Source organism: Chiloscyllium plagiosum, unplaced genomic scaffold (genome assembly GCF_037043375.1).
Source record: "Chiloscyllium plagiosum isolate Xiang-an unplaced genomic scaffold, Cpla_swu_hap1 HiC_scaffold_32, whole genome shotgun sequence".
Taxonomy (NCBI): Eukaryota; Metazoa; Chordata; class Chondrichthyes; order Orectolobiformes; family Hemiscylliidae; genus Chiloscyllium; species Chiloscyllium plagiosum.
This window is the reverse complement of record NW_028270170.1, coordinates 481728-503701: the sequence shown is the minus strand read 5'-3', so window position 1 is coordinate 503701 and position 21974 is coordinate 481728. Positions and strand designations below refer to the sequence as shown.

The window sequence follows — 21974 nt, the reverse complement described above, 5'->3', positions numbered from 1 at the left end:
TGGTAAGTGCCTGGAATGCACTGCCAGAGTTCATGGTAGAGGCAGATACAAGAGTAACGTTTAAGAGGCATCTTGACAGATGTATGTATAGGCAGGGAATAGAGGAATCTCGACCCACACAGAGGCAAAAGGTTTTTAGTTTAGAAAGGCATCATATGTCAGCACAGTCTTGGTGAGCCAAAGGGCCGTTATTGTTCAGTACTGTTCTTTGATATACCCATTTATAAACCACAATGCAGAATGCCAACCAGTGGGTATATTGGTAATGTAATTATGCATGATGGAAAAATACATTAGTAGTATACAGATCCAGCTAATATTCTGGGAACATGAGTTCAAGATATATAGTATCATTCAATTTAAAAAGCTGGAATTAAAAACCAATCTAATGACAACCATGCATTTTGCATTGTTGGTCATCATAAAAACCCATCAAGCTTCTTTCAGGAAAAAGAATCCAACAAATAAACGTTTTGACTTTACGTAACCTAGCCAACATATGAAATTCAGATCCACAGCGTATAATTAACTGTGAAATGGCCAAACATGCCATTAACACAGTCATATCAAAAACTACTATAAAAGTCTAACAAAAGGAATAAAACAGACAGGCTACCCAGCATCAACCTAGGCACTGGAAGCAACAATGGCAAGCACATCACCATCCTGATGAAGGGTCCTGCCCGAAACGCCGACTTCCCTGCGGAGGACACAGCTTAAAAATACGGGGTAGACAATTTAGGACAGAGATGAGGAGAAACTTCTTCACCCAGAGAGTGGTGGCTGTGTGGAATGCACTGCCCCAGAGGGCAGTGGAGGCCCAGTCTCTGGATTCATTTAAAAAAGAGTTGGATAGAGCTCTCAAAGATAGTGGAATCAAGGGTTATGGAGATAAGGCAGGAACAGGATACTGATTAGGAATGATCAGCCATGATCATGTTGAATGGCGGTGCAGGCTCGAAGGGCTGAATGGCCTACTCCTGCACCTATTGTCTATTGTCTTCGGATGCTGCTTGACCTGCTTTGCTTTTTCCAGCACCACATTTTATCGACTCTGAATTTCCAGCATCTGCAGTCCTCGCTACCTCCATGCACATCACCGTCAACTCTTTGAGATTTTGCTTACTAACATTTTATGCCAAAATTGCTGTCCAATAGACTACTCAAGCAACAGTGGGAGTGACCTCTGCATAGATCTTATGAGACAAAGTCCTATTGAAGATACCCTGCATCATGTTGTTTGGAACAGATTTTGAACAGATCTATTAACTCAAGTCTGGGCAACCATGTGGCACTAAGGGCCATCAGCAAAAGCAGGAATTGTATTCAACCACAATCTGTAATCTCAAGGCCCATCATCCTCCCCACTCTACCATTATCATCAAGCTGGAAGATCAACCCTGGTTCAATGAAGAGTACAGGAGGTCATTCCAGCAGCAGACTGTAAAAGTCAGAGGCCCTAGCCACTCCACTGCGGAAACTCCAATATTTCCTAATAGCCAAAGAATCTTCTATCCATGTCAATGTGTTACCACCCACAACATGAGCTTTTGTTTTGTGCAGTAATCTTTGATACAGCACTTTGTTAAATACTTTCTGGAAATCTAACTATAACAAATCCTCACATTCCCCTTTATTCATTTCTTTTTACTTTTTCAAAGAACATTAAGAAATTAGTTAAACAAGATATCTCTTTCACAAATTTGATTCCGCCTGATTTCATTTACATTTTCTTAATAATTGATTGCCCCTGGGTTGTAGTTTTGTTACGATTTTAAGCAATACCCACCTGAGAATAGCCACTGGCCCAATTATTGCCTGCACCTCCTCCGTGCTCTGACAGATAGATATTCTCTGGATTGTACAGGTTTGCATAAGGTGAATTCAGGATTGCATGAATCACACGAGGTTCCAAATCCAGTAGGACAGCCCTTGGAATATAATGTTCATCATCTGCCTAAACAAACATAGATTAAAGTTACCACGCATTGAATCATAAAAGAATGTCAAATGCAATGAGTGGTTTTGTAAATATACAATTAAACAAACAGAGCAACTTCACATCAGTTTAACAGGTTGGTGAATTTCTGCATGCATCTTGTAGATAGGACACATTGCTGATACTGAGCAGTTTGCTCAAGAGGATTGAGGTAAATGTGTATGAACAAGTGAGATGTTTTTTTCTTCAAAGTGGTCATTCTTTTTGATGCTTTGTAAAAGTTACCAGGTTTACTAAACAATATTTCATAATTAGCTATGATAAGATTTAATTCAAAACCTCTAAGCTGCTTGTCCAGCTTTTACACTAGCATAGCCAATGTGCAACTGTACATTGTGTGTTAAGGGAACTCAGATTTGGGAAAATATGGCAACCAAGAACTCTTCACCATAAGCTCATTGAGCAGGCTCACTTGGTTGCAGGTAGTCTCTTGTACCAGACAAATGTATCATCTCAATGGCAGTCACAGTTGGTTTAACATATTTGTGTCAAAGATTAATTAACCTGTGGTCAGGTAGTGTTTTTTTTAAATACTGTGGTATCAGAGTTGCTACAAAAACCCACATAAGAAGCTAATTTTAAAGATCTGCTCACCTCCAAAACAGTGGGAGAGGAGGAAGAAACCAAGAAAGAAAAGGATTTTAAAGATATTTTTTCACAGAATTGAGGAAAATTGCTAAATTAGACAAATCAGGTTATTTAGGAGAGTTTTTTTGTACTCATTTGTGGTTCATGGGCATCACTGGCTGTCCTTGGTTATCGAGAAGGTGGTGGTGAGCTGTCTTGTTGAACCACTGGTGTCAAACTCCTGTCAGTTGACCCACAATGCCTATAGGGAAGGTATTCCATGATTTTGACCCCAATGATAGGAAAGGCGCAATAACATATTCCCAAGTCAGGATAGTGAGTGGTTGCGAGGGCAACTTGCAAGTGGTGGTGCTCCCATGTATTTGGTGTCTTTGTCCTTCGAAGTGGTTGTGGGGGGTTGGAAGGTGCTGTTGAAGGATCTTTGGTGAACTTCTGCAGTGCACTTTGTAGATAGGGCACATTGTTGATATGGTGTGTCAGTGGTGGAGGCAGTGGATGCATGTGGACATGCTGCCAATCAAGCAGGCTGCTTTGTCTTGGATGATGTCAAGCACCTTAGTGTTGTTGGAGCTGCACACATTCAAGGAGGGAGTATGACATCACAGTCTCGACTTATTCCTTGTAGTTGATGGACAGGCTTTGGGAATCAGCAGTAAGTTACTCACCGCAGCACTCCTAGCCTCTGACCTACTCTTGTAGTCTCTGTATTTATGAGGCAAGTCCAGAACAGTGATGGTAACTTCATTGAATGTCAAGGGGCAGTGGTTAGGTTGTCTCTTATTGGAGACGGTCATTGCCTGCATGAATGTTACTTGCCACTTGTCAGCCCAAGCCTGGATAATGTCCAGATCTTGTGGCATTTGGGCGTGGTTTGCTTCAGCGCCTAAGGAGTTGCAAATGGTGCTGAACATTGTACAATTATTGGCAAACATCCCCACTCTGATCTTATGATGGCAGGAAGGTCATTGTTGAAGTAGAAGATGGTTGGGCCTAAGACACTACCCCCAGAAACTCCAGCAGAGGTGTCCTGGAGCTAAGATGACTGACCTCAAACTACCACCTTTTGTGCCAGGTGTGACTCCGACCAGCGGAAACTCTGCCCTCTGATACCAATTGACTCCAGTTTTGCTAGGGCTTCTTGATTTACACTTGGTTAAATACTGCTTGGCTGTCAAGGGCTAACCACTCTCACGTTACCTCAGGAATTAAAATCTTTTGTCAATGATTAAACGAAGACTGTAATGAGGTCAGGAGCTGACTGGCCCTGGCAGGACCCAAACTATGCATCAGTGAGTAGGTTATTGCTAAGTACTGCTTGATAGCACTGTTGATGACATCTTCTATCACTTTACTGATATTCGAGAATAGACTGACAGGGCAGTAATTGGTCAGTTTGGATTTGTCCTGCTTTGTTGTAACTGTATTGGAAAAGATTGGCTAAGGGTGCAGCAAGTTCTGGAGCACAAGTTATCAGTAATAATTCTGGAATGTTGTCAGGGCCCTTAGCCTTTGCAGTATCCAGTTTCTTGATATCAAGTGGAGTGAAAGAAAATGGCTCAAGACTGATACCTCTGATGCTAGGGACCATTGGAGGGGACCAAGATGGATATTCACTCAGCACTTCTGGCTAAAGATTGCTGAAAGCTTCAGCTTTATTATTTGCACAGTGTCTGGCTCTTCCTTCATTGAGGAGGGGGATATTTGTGGAGCAAGACTGGATATGGCAACACTGCAGAGTTAAGATCTGATCCATTGTTTATAGGATGGCTTAACTCTGTTTATCATTTGGCACACAAGTGGTCCTGTTTGGTAGTTTCAATAGGTTGCCACCTCATTTTTAGATAGGCATCGTACCGCTCCTGGCATGCCCTCCTGCACTCTCCATTGTACCATGGTTGATCCTCTGTCTTGATGGTAATGGTGGAGTGTAGGAATATGTTGGGCCATAAGGCTGCAGATTGTGTTGGATTACAATACTACTGCTGCTGCTGATCCACAGCATTTCATGGATGCCCAGTCTGGAGTTGCTAGATCTGTCTGTTCTATTTAGCAGGGTAATAATACCACAAAACACAATGGAATGCATTCTCAATGTGAAAGCAGGACTTTGTCTCCGCAAAATGGTCACTCTTACCGACATGGTCATGGACAGATGCTTCTGAGCCGGCAGATTGTTAGGGATGAGGTCAAATATACTTTCTCCTCATTCTCCCTCACTACCTACCACATACCAAATCTAGCAAGTATATCCTCTAGGACCTAACCAGCTTGATCAGTACTGCTACTGCAAAGTCACTCTTGAATGTGGACATTGAAACCACCCCTCCCCCCCACCCACCCCACCTCACCCAGAATACATTTTGTGCTCTTGCCACTCTCAGTGCATTCTCCAAGTGATGTCTAACACAGAGCAGTACTGATTCATCAACTGAGGGAAAACAGTACATGCTAATCAGCAGGAGGTCTCTTTGCCCATGTTTAACCTGAGGTCGTAAAACTTCTTGAGTTCTGGAGTAATTGTTGAGAAATCCCAGGGCAATTCCTTCCCAAATCTATATCTCTGCAACATTGACAAGCTGTTTCTGCCATTGTCTTTTCTGGTGCCTAGATCAGTACTAGCTTGTCTGTCCGGTTGCATTTCTGTGTTGAGACTTCATAGTAATTGATATAACTTACTGACTTGCTAGGTCATGGTAGGAAACCCACCTATCATGAGGATGGTAGGTTTCCTTCCCTGAGGGACATTTGCGAGCATAAGACAGAAACAAGTTATTAAAAGATTAAATGGGGCAAATGCATTCATATTGTAAAAAATGTTTCTTTGAAACTGTCGGAAGTGTTTGCAATAATCTGTGACTGTTTTTCCAATAATTTAGCTATTTCATATACTGGATTGTGAAGTAGCAGTATACAAGCTGCAAACAAACTGGTGACACTCAGATCCCAGATTCTACTCACAGACAAGAAGTTAATTGCCAAGAGGCCCTTAAAGTAATAAGGGAAATGAAAATTTATGAAGCAATAGCAATTCCTAAAATTGGAGCCACCATGTTTGAACATAATTCTGCGGTCAGCTCAAGAAATAAGTCAAGAATCTAATTTAGGTTGCATCATTTGCTTGAAAATAGTCAAATCAATACAAAAAACATTATGAAGTTTCAAGTGCAAATATTTCAGTGTAAATTAACTTCTCATGATCTGGGAAACATTGTTCTGGAAGCTATCCCTATCCGCGAATAGGACCCACCCCGATAATACATTAACTGCCATAGAAAAATTTCACTGACTGTGCCCATTTGTGGTCCTTTGAGGAGACTTTTAAAATTAAATAAACTTATTTTATACATAGGGATTGAAAGGCATGTTTTAAAAGCTTTAATTTTCTTTGAATTTACTGAGAAGGTACTAATGTAATTATTAAATTATTTCTGTTTAGTTAAACCTCTTTCAATATTTAAAATCACATGATAAATGAGATAGATGAAACATTTAATGATGATAAACTAATTTTTACTTGCACTAATGAAAATACCCTATTTACTGTTGTGGTTCTGTTCGCCGAGCTGGGAATTTGTGTTGCAGACGTTTCGTCCCCTGTCTAGGTGACATCCTCAGTGCTTGGGAGCCTCCTGTGAAGCGCTTCTCCGGCATTTATAGTGATTTGAATCTGCCGCTTCCAGTTGTCAGTTCCAGCTGTCCGTTGCAGTGGTCGGTATATTGGGTCCAAGTCGATGTGCTTATTGATCGAATCTGTGGATAAGTGCCATGCCTCTAGGAATTCCCTGGCTGTTCTCTGTTTGGCTTGTCCTATAATAGTAGTGTTGTCCCAGTCAAATTCATGTTGCTTGTCATCTGCGTGTGGGGCTACTAAGGAAAGCTGGTCGTGTCGTTTTGTGGCGAGTTGGTGTTCATGGATGCGGATCATTTGCTGTCTTCCTGTTTGTCCTATGTAGTGTTTTGTGCAGTCCTTGCATGGGATTTTGTACACTATATTGGTTTTGCTCATGCTGGGTATCGGGTCCTTCGTTCTGGTGAGTTGTTGTCTGAGAGTGGCTGTTGGTTTGTGTGCTGTTATGAGTCCTAGTGGTCACAGTAGTCTGGCTGTCAGTTCGGAAATGCTCTTGATGTATGGTAGTGTGGCTAGTCCTTTGGGTTGCAGCATGTTCTCGTTCTGTTGTCTTTCCCTTAGGCATCTGTTGATGAAATTGCCCAGGTATCCGTTTTTGCGTACCCTATTTACGACTCAAATATCTAGATATTTTTAAGGCAAAGTTTTGATCATAAAATTGAAATCTAAAAGAGCTGAGTGATTTAATTAGTTCACAACAAATGTTTACATTCATCAATATAATAATGAGCTTGTGTGAATACTGAGCAAAAACTCCCTTTTAAAAATGCCAACAATCTTTCCTAGATTACGGATTGTCAGAACAAAGCAAGTCCTGGCTAAGATCTTTCACCACTGTTTTATAAACCAAGAAACTAAATGTCACAAATCAGAATTCTCAGCCACAGGCATGGAGATTTAACTATTAAAATTTTAATTATAAAAAGGTTAAAACATATATACAGACCAGCATCTTTGCGTGAATAGTAAAAAGCCATAGGAGGACCTGACAGACTGTGAAAAGACAAGTATGTTCTGCAGCACCCTCTCCTGACAAATCTCCACAGTTCATCAACATTTAACAATTTTACCAAAGCGAAAGGAAAATACCGTAGATGCTGAGTACCTGAGATAATCTGTGGAGAATTAAACAAGAGTTAATATTTTGACTCCAATATGATTCGTCAATGACTTTGGACTTGAAACACGGTTTTTCTCTCTATATAGGTGCTGCCAGTCATTTGAATTTCTTCAGTACTGATTTCATGATCATTTTTCACTTGCCATCAAGTAGGAACATTAATTAATGCAGATTGTATTTCAAAGCATTTTAAAAGCAAGCTATTCAATTGTGTATTGAGTATACTTTTACATTCCTCTTCTTTAAAAGCATTCTATTCCATTTATAAGATGGAGCTGGGTTTTAGAACTATTTACTGCTTTAACAGTTTAACTGTTCAATTTTTACTGAATACTATTCCACAACTAAATGAAATCTAATTAAAACCAGTCTGGGCAAGTGTATCCACCTGGCTAGATGATGTTCTGATTAAAAGTTCACTCTCTTTGTCACCACAGATATTGCCTAGCCTGCCAATTAAATCAGTTAAATTGTCGACAGTATGTGAATTCCATTTTGTTCAGAATTAGAAAACTGGATGAAGATCGTTCTGTAGAATTAGAATCCTAATGGCTAAGTGAAATGCAATTAAATGGTAAACCAAATCCAAATAGCAAAGCTATTTTGCAGGAAGGTAACCTGAACAAACTTGCCCCAACCATATTACAGGCATGAGGCTTGGTGTTGTTACAGGACACTCAGATACTCGGTAAATCATTTAGACTGTTGAGTCGTTTGTGTTGTTCAATTAGATTATGGCTGATAAACGTCTTCTTGTCATCTACCTATGTTGTGGCGATAACTTGTGGGCAGCACAGTGGTTAGCACTGCTGCCTCACAGCGCCAGATACCCGGGTTCAGTTCCCGCCTCAGGCGACTGACTGTGTGGAGTTTGCACGTTCTCCCAGTGTCTGCGTGGGTCTCCTCCGGGTGCTCCGGTTTCCTCCCACAGTCCAAAGATGTGCAGGTCAGGTGAATTGGCCATGCTAAATTGCCCGTAGTGTTAGGTAAGGGGTAAATGTAGTGGTATGGGTGGGTTGCGCTTCGGCGGGTCGGTGTGGACTTGTTGCGCCGAAGGGCCTGTTTCTACAGTGTAATGTAATCTAATCTAAAAAAAAAACTTAGGGTGGTCTGATTAACATGCAACACGTTCCACAGGCCAGCATTTATTGTTCATTTCTAACTGCCCTAAAGACAGTTGAGCAACTTGTACTCAATTTGATGCAGGTATAATAACACTGGTGTTATACAATTAAAAATTCTCATTTTCAAGTCTTTTCATGATCTTATCCCTTTCACCAAGGCTCATTAGACAGCACCTTCCAAAAGCATGACCACTATCACAGAGAAGGACAAGAACAGCAGATATATGGAAATACCACCATCTGCAAGTAAGGATCTAAAATTTGAATTTAGGCAACAAGTATATGTAGATTTTTATTTACCACGAAATGGTTTCTCGATTTAAAAAGAATACTATAAAATGGCCTGTGAACCTGTACTGCTGATTTGCAGAATTAAGCTGAAATTCAAAGATAAGAGGACAATAGAGTTTTCATAAAATGAATACTGACACATTAATTGACCATTTAACTGACCTTGAACTGATATACGGCATGACAATTTACGTAAATAAGATATATTTTCCAAAGAATACCATTGGATTAGCCTGTCTTCAATCATGTCACCATATTACAGTTGATTGGACTTTTCTTGTAATTAAGAACCCTTTCCAAGGAAATATCATTGGATTAACTTGCTGTAAATCATGTCACATTATAGGTGATTGGTCTTTCTTGTAATTAAGGCTATACTATTTCTTAAAAAAACATATAAATAATGTGCAATTTTCAAACGTAATTGCACAACTTCACCACAGAACACAGAAGCTTCAACCTCATGGTACCTTATTTCAATAAACTAATGACCCCTGCTTTTGTACAGACCGCATTTGTCGATTCTTTTGAACGATCTCGAACCAAGAGGCCCCTCTTGAGGGGTCACAGATCTTCACAAGTTACCATCCAATGGACTAACCATCCTAACTTGGAAATGTCGCCATTCCTTCAATATTACAGAGTCTAAATCCTGGAATGCCCTCTCGAAAAGCATTATGACTCTACCTACAACGAATGAATCTCAACAATTCAAGGCAGATCGCCACCAATTTCTCAAGGGCAGTTCGAGATGGAAATAAATTCTGTGATAAAAAGTATAGCTTTACAATCCTTGTATATCTTTGTGTTACTCCAATTCTAGTCTCTCGTGTATCTAATTTTCATATCTCCATCACCAACATCTCTCCTCTTAAAGTGGCATTAGAAAAACTGACTTCTTCTAGCATGTTTTTGATCACTGCTCTAATTTCTCTCATTATTTTGTTTGGACAACATTGCGATGAAAAATCTCATGTTTTACTATTGAAAAGCCCCCATATAAATATATGCACTAGTTGTCGTTGCATCAGAGATCTATACTCTAAAAATACCCTAACTAATAAACACAGTACTGAGCTGCGATGGATCTTAGGCCCAACTATTTTTAGCTGTTACATTAATTATTTTCCCTCCATCATAAGGTCAGAAGTGGGGAGGTTTGTTGATGATTTCATAAATGCATAGTGCCATTCACAACTCAAACATTGATAAAGAGTCCATACTAATTTATGACACACGAGCATCAGGTACACAAACACCCCTTGACATTCAACAATTGTTGATTCATTCACCATGGTTTGTCCAGAGGTAAGGAGAGGCCAGTATTCCCATGGGAGGATTTGAAAACAAGAAGGAGCCAATTTACATCAGCAAGGACAGGGGTAATGGGCAAATGGGATTTGGTCTGATTTAAGATACAGAGTACTGGATGATCTTAAATTTATGAAAAATGGAATGTGGGACTTGTTTTGGAATGTGTTTTGGAATACCCCAGCTTGGAGATTTTCAGCAAAAGAATTGAGGCAAGGTGGAACAAAGTGATGCAATAAATGTGAGAACAGGTACCCTCAGCAAGAGCACAGATATATGGTTGAAACAAATAGAACATAGAACATTACAGCGCAGTACAGGCCCTTCTGCCTTTGATGTTGCACCATCCCATGAAACCAATCTGAAGCTCACCTAACCTCACTATCCCATTATAGAACATAGAAGAATACAGTGCAGTACAGGCCCTTCGGCCCTCGATGTTGCGCCGATCCAAGCCCACCTAACCTACACTAGCCCACTATCCTCCATATTCCCATAATGAGGGAGAGTCCACCACTGCTACTGGCAGGGCATTCCATGAACTCATGACTCGCTGAGTAAAGAATCTACCCCTAACATCTGTCCTATACCTACCCCCCCTTAATTTAAAGCTATGCCCCCTTGTAATAGCTGACTCCATACGTGGAAAATGATTCTCACTGTCGACCCTATCTAAACCCCTAATCATCTTGTACACCTCTATCAAGTCACCCCTCAACCTTCTTTTCTCCAATGAAAACAACCCCAAGTGCCTCAGCCTTTCCTCATACGATCTTTCTACCATACCAGGCAACATCCTGGTAAACCTCCTCTGCACCCGTTCCAGTGCCTCCACATCCTTCCTATAATATGGCGACCAAAACTGCACACAATACTCCAGATGCGGCCGCACCAGAGTCTTATACAACTGCAACATTACCTCAGTACTCCGGAACTCAATTCCTCTACCAATATCATCCATATATTTATCCAATGACCATTTAAATGCCCTTAAAAGTTTGCGAGTCTGCAACTGTTGCAGGCAGTGCGTTCCATGCTCTTACTATTCTGAGTAAAGAACCTACCTCTGACATCTGTCCTATACCTATCACCCTTCAATTTAAAGCCATATCCCCTCATGCTAGCCATCACCATCCAAAGAAAAAGGCTCTCACTGTCCACCCTATCTAATCCTCTGATCATCTTGTATGTCTCAATTAAGTCACCACTCAACCTCCTTCTCTCTAATGAAAATAATCTAAAGTCCCTCAACCTTTCCTCATAAGGCCTTCCTTCCATACCAGGCAACATCCTAGTAAATCTTCTCTGAACCATTTCCAAAGTTTCCACATCCTTCCTATAATGCGGTAACCAGAACTGCACACAATACTCCAAATGTGGCCGCACCAGAGTTTTGTACAGCTGCAGCATAGCCTCATGGTTCCAAAACTTGATCCCTCTACCAATAAAAGCTAATATACATTCTTAATAGCCCTATCAACTGGGTGGCAACTTTCAGGGATCTATGTACATGGACACCGAGATCTCTGCTCATCTACACTACCAAGAATCTTACCATTCGCTCAGTACTCTGCATTCCGGTTGCTCCTTACAAAGTGAATCACCTCACATTTTTCTGCATTAAACTCCATTTGCCACCTCTCAGCCCAGCTCTGCAGCTTATCTATGTCCCTCCGTAACCTGCAACACCCTTCGGCACTATCCACATCTGTATCGACCTTAGTGTCATCTGCAAATTTACTAACACACCCTTCAACACACTCATCTAGGTCATTTATAAAAATAACAAACAGCAGTGACCCCAAAACAGATCCTTGCGGCACAGCACTAGTAACTGAACTCCAGGATGAATATTTCCCATCAACCACCACTCTGCCTTCTTTAATTTAGCCAATTTCTGATCCAAACCACAAAATCACCCTCAACCCATGCCTCTGTATTTTGTGCAATAGCCTACCGGGGGGAACCTTATCAAATGCCCTACGGAAATCCATATACACCACATCAATGGCTTTACCCTCATCCACCTGTTTGGTCACCTTCTCAAAGAACTCAATAAGGTTTGTGAGGCAAGATCTACACTTCTCAAAACAGTGTTGACTAGCCCTAATCAACTTATTCCTATCGAGATGATTATAAATCCTATCTCTTATAACCTTTTCCAACACTTGACCCACAACTGAAGTAAGACTCACTGGTCTATAATTACCAGTGTTGTCTCTACACCCCTTCTTGAAAGAGGAAATGACATTTGCTATCCTCCAGTCTTTTGGAACTATTCTTGTAGACAACGACAATACAAAGATCAAAACCAAAGACTCGGCAATCTCCTCCCTGAAATCCCAGAGAATCCAAGGATAAATCCCATTTGGCCCAGGGAATTTATCTATTTTCACACTTTCCAGAGTTTCCAACACTTCCTCCTTGTGAACGTCAATCCCATCTAGTCTAGTAGCCTGTTTCTAAGTATTCTCCTCGACTGTCTTTTTCCAATGTAAATACTGATAAAAAATATTCATTTAGCAATTCCCCCATCTGCTCTGACTCCATGCACAACTTTCCACTACTGTCCTTGATTGGCTCTAATCTTACCCTAGTCATTCTTTTATCCCTTATATACCTATAGAAAGCTTTAGGGTTTTCACTAATCTTATCCGCCAACAACTTCTCATGTCCCTTCCTCGCTTGTCATAGCACTCTCTTTAGGTCTTCCTGGCTACCTTGTAACTCTCAATTGCCCTGAGCCTTCACATCTCATCCTAACATCAGTGACTTGCTAGATCATTTCACACGACAGTTAAGATTCAATAACTTTGTTGCAGCTCCAGAGCCCTATATGGGCCAGACCATGTAAGGATATTAAGTGAACCAATTGAGTTTTTACAACAATTTATGATGATTTTAGAAACTCTTGTCTATATTGCATATTCTCTTTTTATAATATATTTTTATATATATAAGTTTAGACACACACACACACACACACGCGCACAGCACTGGATGTCATTTAAGTGTTCTGATGATTTAAAGAGAGTGATGGACATGAGAAAGTAGTGAGGTAGAGCTTGGAGTCATCAACACACATGAACAACCTGAAGCTATATTTGTGAATGATGTTGCCAAGGAACAGCATGTGTGTCAGAAACAGGAGAAGTCAAGAATAAGATTATCAGGGGATCAAAGTTGATTATGCATTAAAGAGAAGACAATGATGCTGATACAGTAGAGACCACGAAAAACCAAACCTTGGTTTTTAATATGATATAGAAGGGGACATGTAGGCTACCTGGTAGAAGAAGACATCCTTCCTGTCAGTACCCTCAGTGGCAAATTCTTCAACAATTCCTTCAGGGCTGATACCATGTTCTGCACAAAGCTGCTTCCAGAATTCAAAGCCAACTGTGAAAACACATGAAGATCACAATGAAAGTAGTCTCCAAAGTATATCTTTACATTTAAATGAAACGTCCTTTTTTTTTGTTTTAGAAATCCCTTTCCAGAGGTGACATTTTCAGCAAGAATATATTAACCAAAAAATAACTTCAATTTAAAGAGTTGGAAAAAATGTTACTTTTTCTCTCTATACAAATGTCACATTACTCTTGCAGACATCATCATTTTATCCAAACTTGTCAAGCAGTCTTAGAAACAGGAAGGAAGGAAGAGTGGTGATGATGATTAAATTCTATCCCTTCCTTCCCTTAGCAACACAACTTTCAATTTCAGCACAACCCTCATTAAACAGGTTAGGTGTTAGGAAAAGTTGAATGATTAGGAAAAAAAAACTGAACTATAAAATTTCCTGCCACAGGCAGTCCCCAGGTTCCATTTGCAAGTTGATTTGTACACAAGTCATAACACAACACAGGAAAATATTTACAAAGGAGCTATTTGTAAGTACACAAAATGTTGTATGTCAGATCTTTAAAATCATACCACTATAGGGGATTGCATTCCTAAGTATGAGCATAAATCAGGAAGCCCTTACACAGTTTATAGTAAATTGGTTTTAGACTTGCCACATATCAATATTAAAATTTTCATTCTCATATGCAACTCTCTTCCCACCACCTCCAACACTGCAACCCCTTGACAAACACTTCAAATCTAAACCTGCTCAAGTGGTGGGCAAAATGGCTTCTGCTCTCAAGCTTCTGTGACTATGGCAAGCCACAATGCTCAAAGGCACTGCTCCAAACATTTATTTTATAAAAAGATAAACCTGCATGCAATATAATTTGAAGTTTCAAGTTAAGCACATTTATGGTGTCTAATGCAACTCATTATGCATTAGCAGGATATGTTTTTTTTTCTTTGTATTCTGCCCACACAATCTTTAAAGTGCCTAGGTCTTCTAAGGGCGCGTGTGTAATTTGTTATTGCTTGTTGTCGAAGAGTGTGGTGCTGGAAAAGCACAGCTGGTCAGGTAGCATCCGAGGAGCAGGAGGATCGACGTTTTAGGATTCCTGATGAAGGGCTCATACCCGAAACGTCGATTCTCCTGCTCTTCGGATGCTGCCTGACCTGCTGTGCTTTCCCAGCATTACACTCTTGACTCTGATCTCCGGCATGTAGTCCTCACTTTCTCCTAGTTGTCCTGGTGTCCACATGCTCCAGGGGCGGGGATACCTTTTTATTGAATGTTGTGCCCATGGTGAATGTTGCTGCTGAACCTTTGCTTTTAGTTGGGAATAGTTGACTTCTGGGACTAATGGTCATTCAGGTCCTCGTGTAGTTTGAGAAAGCACATCTTCCTCTTTTCACTGTCTACAAAGCAAATCCTAGCAGGACGCATACACTTAATGGTAAGGTCCTAGGGAGTGTTGCCAGGGTTGGAGGATTTGAGCTATAGGGAGAGGTTGAACAGGCTGGCACTGTTTTCCCTGGAGCGTCGGAAGCTGAGGGATGATCTTATAGAGGTTTACAAAATCATGAGGGGCATGGATAGGATAAATAGACAGTCTTTTCCGTGGGGTGGGGGAGTCCAGAACTAGAGGGCATAGGTTTAGGGTGAGAGGAGAAAGATATAAAAGAGACCTAAGGGGCAGCATTTTCACCAGAGGGTGGTATGTATATGGAATGAGCTGCCAGAGGAAGTGGTGAAGGCTGGTACAATTGCAACATTTAAAAAGGCATCTGGATGGATATATGAATAGGAAGGATTTGCAGGGATATGGGCCAGGTGCTGGCAGGTGGGACTAGATTGGGTTGGAATATCTGGTTGACATGGACGAGTTGGACCGAAGGGTCTGTTTCCATGACGTACATTTCTATGACTCTATGCCTGCCTGTCAGATTCCATGTTGGATTGAATTAGCTTTATTGACACGTACTCAAATGAATACAGTGAAACGTTTATATGTCACTACTTACAGTGCCACATCTTTGCTGGGCTGAAGAATGCCAAGTAATATTTGCACAACACAAATGCCACTCGATGCCCATCTCCAACAACGGAGAATCTAAAGAGTAACCCTTAACATTCAATGGCATTACCATATTGAACGCACCACTATCAACTTCCTGAGGGCTACCATTGACGAAAAACTGAATTGGCTTAGTCGTAAAAAAAAAAGTGTGGCTAAGGGGTGGGTCAGAGGCTCACAATTCTGAAATGTATCCTCTTCCTGACTCTTCATACAATCTACAAGGCACAAATCAGGAATATGATGGAATAATCCCCACTTGTCTGGAAGAGCACAGCTCCAACAATGCTCAAGCTTAACACCATCCAGGACAAAGCTGCCTGCTTGATTGGCACCACTTCCACAAACATTAACTCCTTCCACCACTGATGCTCAGCATTAGCGGTCTTTACTATTTACCAGATGAACTGCAGAAATTCACCAAAGATCCTTCAACAGCATCTTCCCAAACCATGAATGATTCCATTTAGAAGGACATAGGCAACAGATATATGGAAACATCACTCCTGCAAGTTCCTCTCCAAGCCACTTACCATCCTGACTTGGAAATATATCACTGTTTTGTCAGAGTTGCAAGGTTAAAATCATGGCGCTACCTCCCTAACAGCATCTGTGGGTGTTCCTATAACTGAGGACTGCAGAAGTTCAAGAAAGCAGCTCACTATCGCCTTCTCAAAGGCAACTCAGATGAGCAATAAATGCAGGCCCAGCCAATGACACCCACATCTCATGAAACTTATAAACAGACAACAGTAGGAATATGGAACTCACTATCACCAGGAAATGGTTGGAATGAACAGAGTAGGAGAGTCATTACAACACAACAGATAGCCACTCAATCCATTGAATTTAGTTCAATTCACTGTAGACGAATATGATCAGTTTCATTCACCCACTACATCCCAAAGTTTTTTTCCACTTACACATCCAATATATTTTTTGAAATCACCCAGTACTTCCACTCCCTCCAATCTTGTGCACAGTTGATGACAATCATGAAAAAAGGTTTTTCCTTGCAACAACCCTGTTTCTCTTGACTTAAATCTGTATCCATTAGTCTTTCTACCATCAGTTAACATTGTCTACCTTATCCAAACTGGTCACAATTTTTTATACAGGAGAAAGTGAGGACTGCAGATGCTGGAGACCAGAGTTGAAAAGTGTGCTGCTGGAAAAGCGCAGCAGGCCAGGCAGCATCCGAGGAGCAGGAGAATCGACGTTTTGGGCATAAGCCCTTCTTCAGGAATGAGGCTGGTGCTCCCACGAGGAGGTTGAACAGTTCATCCACTTTACTAACACCTTTCATCCCGACTTCAAATTTACCTGGACCGTCTCAGACCCCTCCCTCCCCTTCCATCTCGGGCGACCGACTCAACACAGACATTTACTACAAACCCGACTGACTCCCACAGCTACCTAGATTACACTTCCTCCCACCCTGCCCCCTGTAAAAACGCCATCCCATATTCCCAATTCCTTCGCCTCCATCGCATCTGCTCCCAGGAGGACCAATTCCACTACTGAACAGCCCAAATGGCCTCCTTCTTCAAAGGCCGCAATCTCCCCTCCGACGTGGTCGACGATGCTCTCCACCGCATCTCCGCCACTTCCCGCACCTCCGCCTTTGAACCCCCGCCCCTCCAATCGCCACCAGGACAGAACCCCACTGGTCCTCACCGGCCACCACACCAACCTCCGGATACATCGTATCATCCTCAGTCATTTCCGCCACCTCCAAACAGACCCCACCACCAGGGATATATTTCCCTCCTCACCCCTATCAGCATTCCGGAAAGACCGGAACGGTCACTGTGCCACCGTGGATGGCACGGTGGCACAGTGGTGAGCACTGCTGCCTCACAGTGCCAGAGACCCGGGTTCAATTCCCGCCTCAGGCGACTGACTGTGTGGAGTTTGCACGTTCTCCCCGTGTCTGCGTGGGTTTCCTCCGGGTGCTCCGGTTTCCTCCCACAGTCCAAAAATGTACAGGTTAGGTGAATTGGCCATGCTAAATTGCCCGTAGTGTTAGGTAAGGGGTAAATGTAGGGGTATGGGTGGGTTGTGCTTCGGCGGGTCAGTGTGGACTTGTTGGGCCGAAGGGCCTGTTTCCACACTGTAAGTAATCTAAAACCACTCCCTCCGCGACTCCCTCATCAGGTCCACATCCCCAACCAACCCAACCTCCACTCCCGGCACCTTCCCCTGCAACCGCATGAAGTGCAAAACACACCTCCCCCCTCACCTCCCTCCAAGGCCCCAATGGACCCTTCCATCTCCATCGCAAATTCACCTGCACCTCCACACACATCATTTACTGTATCCGCTGCATCCAATGTGGTCTCCTCTACATTGGGGAGACAGGCCGCCTACATGCGGAATGTTTCAGGGAACACCTCTTGGACACCCGCACCAACCAACCCAACCACCCCGTGGCTGAACACTTTAACTCCCCCTCCCACTCCACCAAGGGCATCAGGTCCTTGGCCTCCTCCATCGCCAGACCCTGACCACACGATGCCTGGAGGAAGAGCGTCTCATCTTCCACCTAGGAACCCTCCAACCACACGGGATGAATGTGGATTTCTCCAGCTTCCTCATTTCCCCTTCCCCCCCACCTTATCTCAGTCCTAACCCCCGGATTTAGCACCACCCTCTTGACGTGCAAACTTCTTCCCGACCTCTCCGCCCCCACCCCCTCTCCGGCCTATCACCCTCCCCCTCCCCCTCCCCTCCTTCTATCTATCGTATTCCCAGCGTCCCTCCCCCAAACTCCACCCCCCCCCACCTTTTATCTCAGCCCGCTTGGCACACCAGCCTCTTTTCTGAAGAAGGGCTTATGCCCAAAACGTCGATTCTCCTGCTCCTCGGAAGCTGCCTGGCCAGCTGCGCTTTTCCAGCACCATAATTTTTTATACCTCTTATCAAATTCCTCCCTAATCTCCCCTGCTCCAAGTCAATTCCTAGCTTCTCAGTGTCACTAAAACCCCTAATCTCTCTAACGTTTCTGGCAAATTACTTTCCTCCCTCTCAATAATCTTCACTTTCTCCTTATGGTATGATGACCGGAATTGAATACAATACTGTAGCACAAGCCTCACTCAATCTTTATGCATCTTTCATTACCTTATATTTATAATTGTTACCAACTGTCCTCTCAATATGCCCTACCACCTCCAAAGAACTATGGACTCAAAATCCTGGGTTCCTTATCCCTGTACATTTTTTAGAACTGTTCAACTTAGACTAGATTGCCTTGCCTTATCTCTTTTGCCAAAGTGTGTCACCTCATACTTAAATTTCATGACACTTGTCAGCCAATTCTCCTAACCTATGTCTTGTTGCAGTTAATTGGTACTATCCTCACTGTCATCACACCTCCAAGTTGGTATTATTAGTAAATATCAAAATATTACTTTGTATTTCAATATTCAAGACATTTAACGTAAATTGTAGTATGCAGATTGCCCCGATATGAAAGACTATTTTCTTGTCCCCAAAATGCATGTTTGGACTATATTCGACATATAAATCAAATTAACACTCCTTTTCAGCTAATAAACTCACTTTAAGGGCTATTCTCCGTGCATGGGATCCAGCAAGTAATATGCGTTATGTTGCCAAGATGATGCATGGAAACTTAAATCATGCCCAAACAAAGCAGACAACGCATGGTGCTCAAACTAATGGAAATGGGCCCACTTGCAAAAGAACAAAGGACAAAGCAAGTTTAAAGGTAAATGTAGATGGTGCAGCATTACAGCTATCAGAAATTGTAGAAAATGGATATGTAGAAAAGCCAGGAAACAATTCTAACCCGGTCAAGTACTACTCTATTGCCTGTCCTCGGATGCTGCCTGAATTGCTGTGCTCTTCCAGCACCACTAATCCAGAATCTAGTTTACTCTCCATGTTCAGCAAAGCACGGAAGAGGTCATTTAGAGTGCTAACAGTCAGCTCTTGACACCCAGTTTGGGTCCGGCCAGGGCCACTCAGCCCCTGATTTCATTACAGCCTTGGTTCAAACATAGCCAAAAGAGCTGAATTCCAGTTATGAAACAAGAATGACTGCTGGTGACACCAAGACCATATTAAAAATATAGCAACAAGTGGTCCTAGAGAAACTGAAGTCAACAGGAATAAAAGGGGAAAACCTCAGTTTTTTGGAGTCATACCTAGCACAAAGAAAGATAACTGTGGTTTTAGTGGATCAAACACAGGTACAGGCGAATGTTAAGAGTTTGTGAGTCCACTCAGTATTCTAACAACAGTAGGATTGAAACTGTTGCAAAACCGGCTGGTGCGCGTGTTCAGGCTTCTGTACCTTCTCCCCAATGGTACAGGTTGGAGAAAAACATAGCCAGAGTGGGATGGATCTTTGAGAATGCTGGTGACCTTTCCTTGACAGCAGGCCTGGTAGATGGATTCTATTGATGGGAGGTTGGCCTTTGTGATTGTCCAGGCCGAGTTCACCACTCTCTATAACTGTGTCCGATCTTGAATGGTACAGTTGCCACACCAGGTTGTGATTCATCCAAACAGAATGCTCTCAATGGCGCAGTTATAAAAGTTGGCAAGGGTATTGCCAAATTTCCTCAGCTGTCTGAGGAAAAAGAGACGTTGTTGGGCCTTTGTAACCAGTGCATCCACATGAAGAGTCCAAGAAAGCTTGATGTGGATAACCACTACCAGGAGCTTGACATGCTCTACTCGTTCCACCTTTGTACTATTAATGTGGAGGGGGATATGAGTGACATCTCGCCAAAAGTCAATATGAGTTCCTTGGTTTTGCTGGCATCGAGAGCTAGGTTGTTCGCAGTGCACCATTTTTCCAGGTCTCCCACCTCCTGTTTGTAGTCTGTTTCATCGCCATCTGAGATTCGACCAACTATGGTGGCGTCATCAGTGTACTTGCAAATGGCCTTAGTCTGGTATTTGGCGACACAGTCATGGGTATACAAGGAGCACTGTAGGGGACTGAGTACACATTCCTTGTGGGGGGCTTCAGTGTTGAGTGTATGTGACTATGAAATGTTGTCCCCAATTTTCACTGATTGTGGTCTGTGGGTCAGGAAACTGAGGATCCAATTACAAAGAGAGTGAGGCTTAGTACGAGATCACTAAGTGTAGCAATCAGTCTCGAGGGGATAATAGTGTTGAAGGCTGAACTGTAGTCAATGAGTAGGATTCTTAGGTAGCTGTTCTTAGTGTCAAGATGTTCTAGGGAGGAGTGAAGAGCACGTGATATGGCATCTGACATGGATTTGTTGGTCCAATAGGCAAGTTGGAGTGGGTTAAGAGTAGTGGGAAGGCTGGAGTGCATTAATGGCATGACCAGCCTTTCAAAGCACTTCAAAGTCTGCAGATGTTACTAGAATTGGTGGAGTAGCGAATAGTGAGGAAGACTGACAGAGAATACAGCAGAATATAGATAGATTGGAGAGTTAGGCAGAAATGGCAAATGGAGTTCAATCTGGACAAATATGAGGTAATGCATTTTGAAAGAGCAAACTATACAGTAAATGAAAAAGTCCTGGGAAAATTGATATACAGAGAGATCTGGATGTTCAGGTCCATTGTTCCCTGACAGTGGCAATGCAAGTCAGTAGAATGGTCAAGGCGGTATACGGCATGCTTTCCTTCATCGGATGGGGTAGATTAGATTAGATTACTTAGTGTGGAAACAGGCTCTTCGACCCAACAAGTCCACACTGACCCTCTAAAGAGCAACCCACCCAGACCCATTCCCCTACATTTACCCCTTCACCTAACACTACGGGCAATTTAACATGGCAAATTCACCTAACCTGCACATTTTTTGGACTGTGGGAGGAAACCAGGGCACTCAGAGGAAACCCACACAGACACGGGGAGAATGTGCAAACTCCACACAGACAGTTGCCTGAGGCAGGAATTGAACCCGGGTCTCTGACGCTGTGAGACAGCAGTGCTAAGTACTGTGCCACCGCGAGTACAAAATTTGGCAGGTCACGTTACAGTTGTATAGTACTTTGGATCAGCCACATTTGGAATACGGGGAAAGTTCTGGTCACCACATTACTAAAAGAATGAAGATGCTTTGGAGAGGTTGCAGAGGAGGTTCACCAGGATGTGGTATGGAGGGTGCTAGCTATGCAGAGAGGTTGAGTAGATTAGAATTATTTTCATTGGAAAGGGGGAGGTTGGGGTGGGACCTGATTGAGGCCTACAAAATCTTGAGAAGTGTGGATAGGGTGGATAGCAAGAAACGTTTTCCCCCAGAGTGGAATACTCAATTACTAGGGGTCACGAGTTCAAATGAGGGGAGAAAAGTTTAGGGAAGATATGCGTGGAAAGTTCTTGATTGCCTGAAACTCATTGCCAGCGGAGGTGGTAGGGGTGAGAACAATAGCATCATTTAAGATGTATCTAGACAGATACATGAATGGGCAGGGAGCAAAGGGATACAGATCCTTAGAAAATAGGTGGCAGGTTTAGATAGAGGATCTGA

General features: G+C 42.5%; 1 protein-coding gene across 1 annotated transcript in view; it reads right to left on the bottom strand.

Annotated features, from left to right (window-relative positions):
* tubg1 (tubulin, gamma 1) overlaps positions 1-21974 on the bottom strand; it is an 80747-nt gene that overhangs the window by 54995 nt on the left and 3778 nt on the right. Inside the window, exons 2-3 of the mRNA XM_043721584.2 lie at positions 13348-13460; positions 1790-1957 (exon numbers count right to left, since the gene is read on the bottom strand). Coding sequence (XP_043577519.1) covers positions 1790-1957; positions 13348-13460 — 281 coding nt within the window. The remainder of the gene's footprint in view (positions 1-1789; positions 1958-13347; positions 13461-21974) is intronic.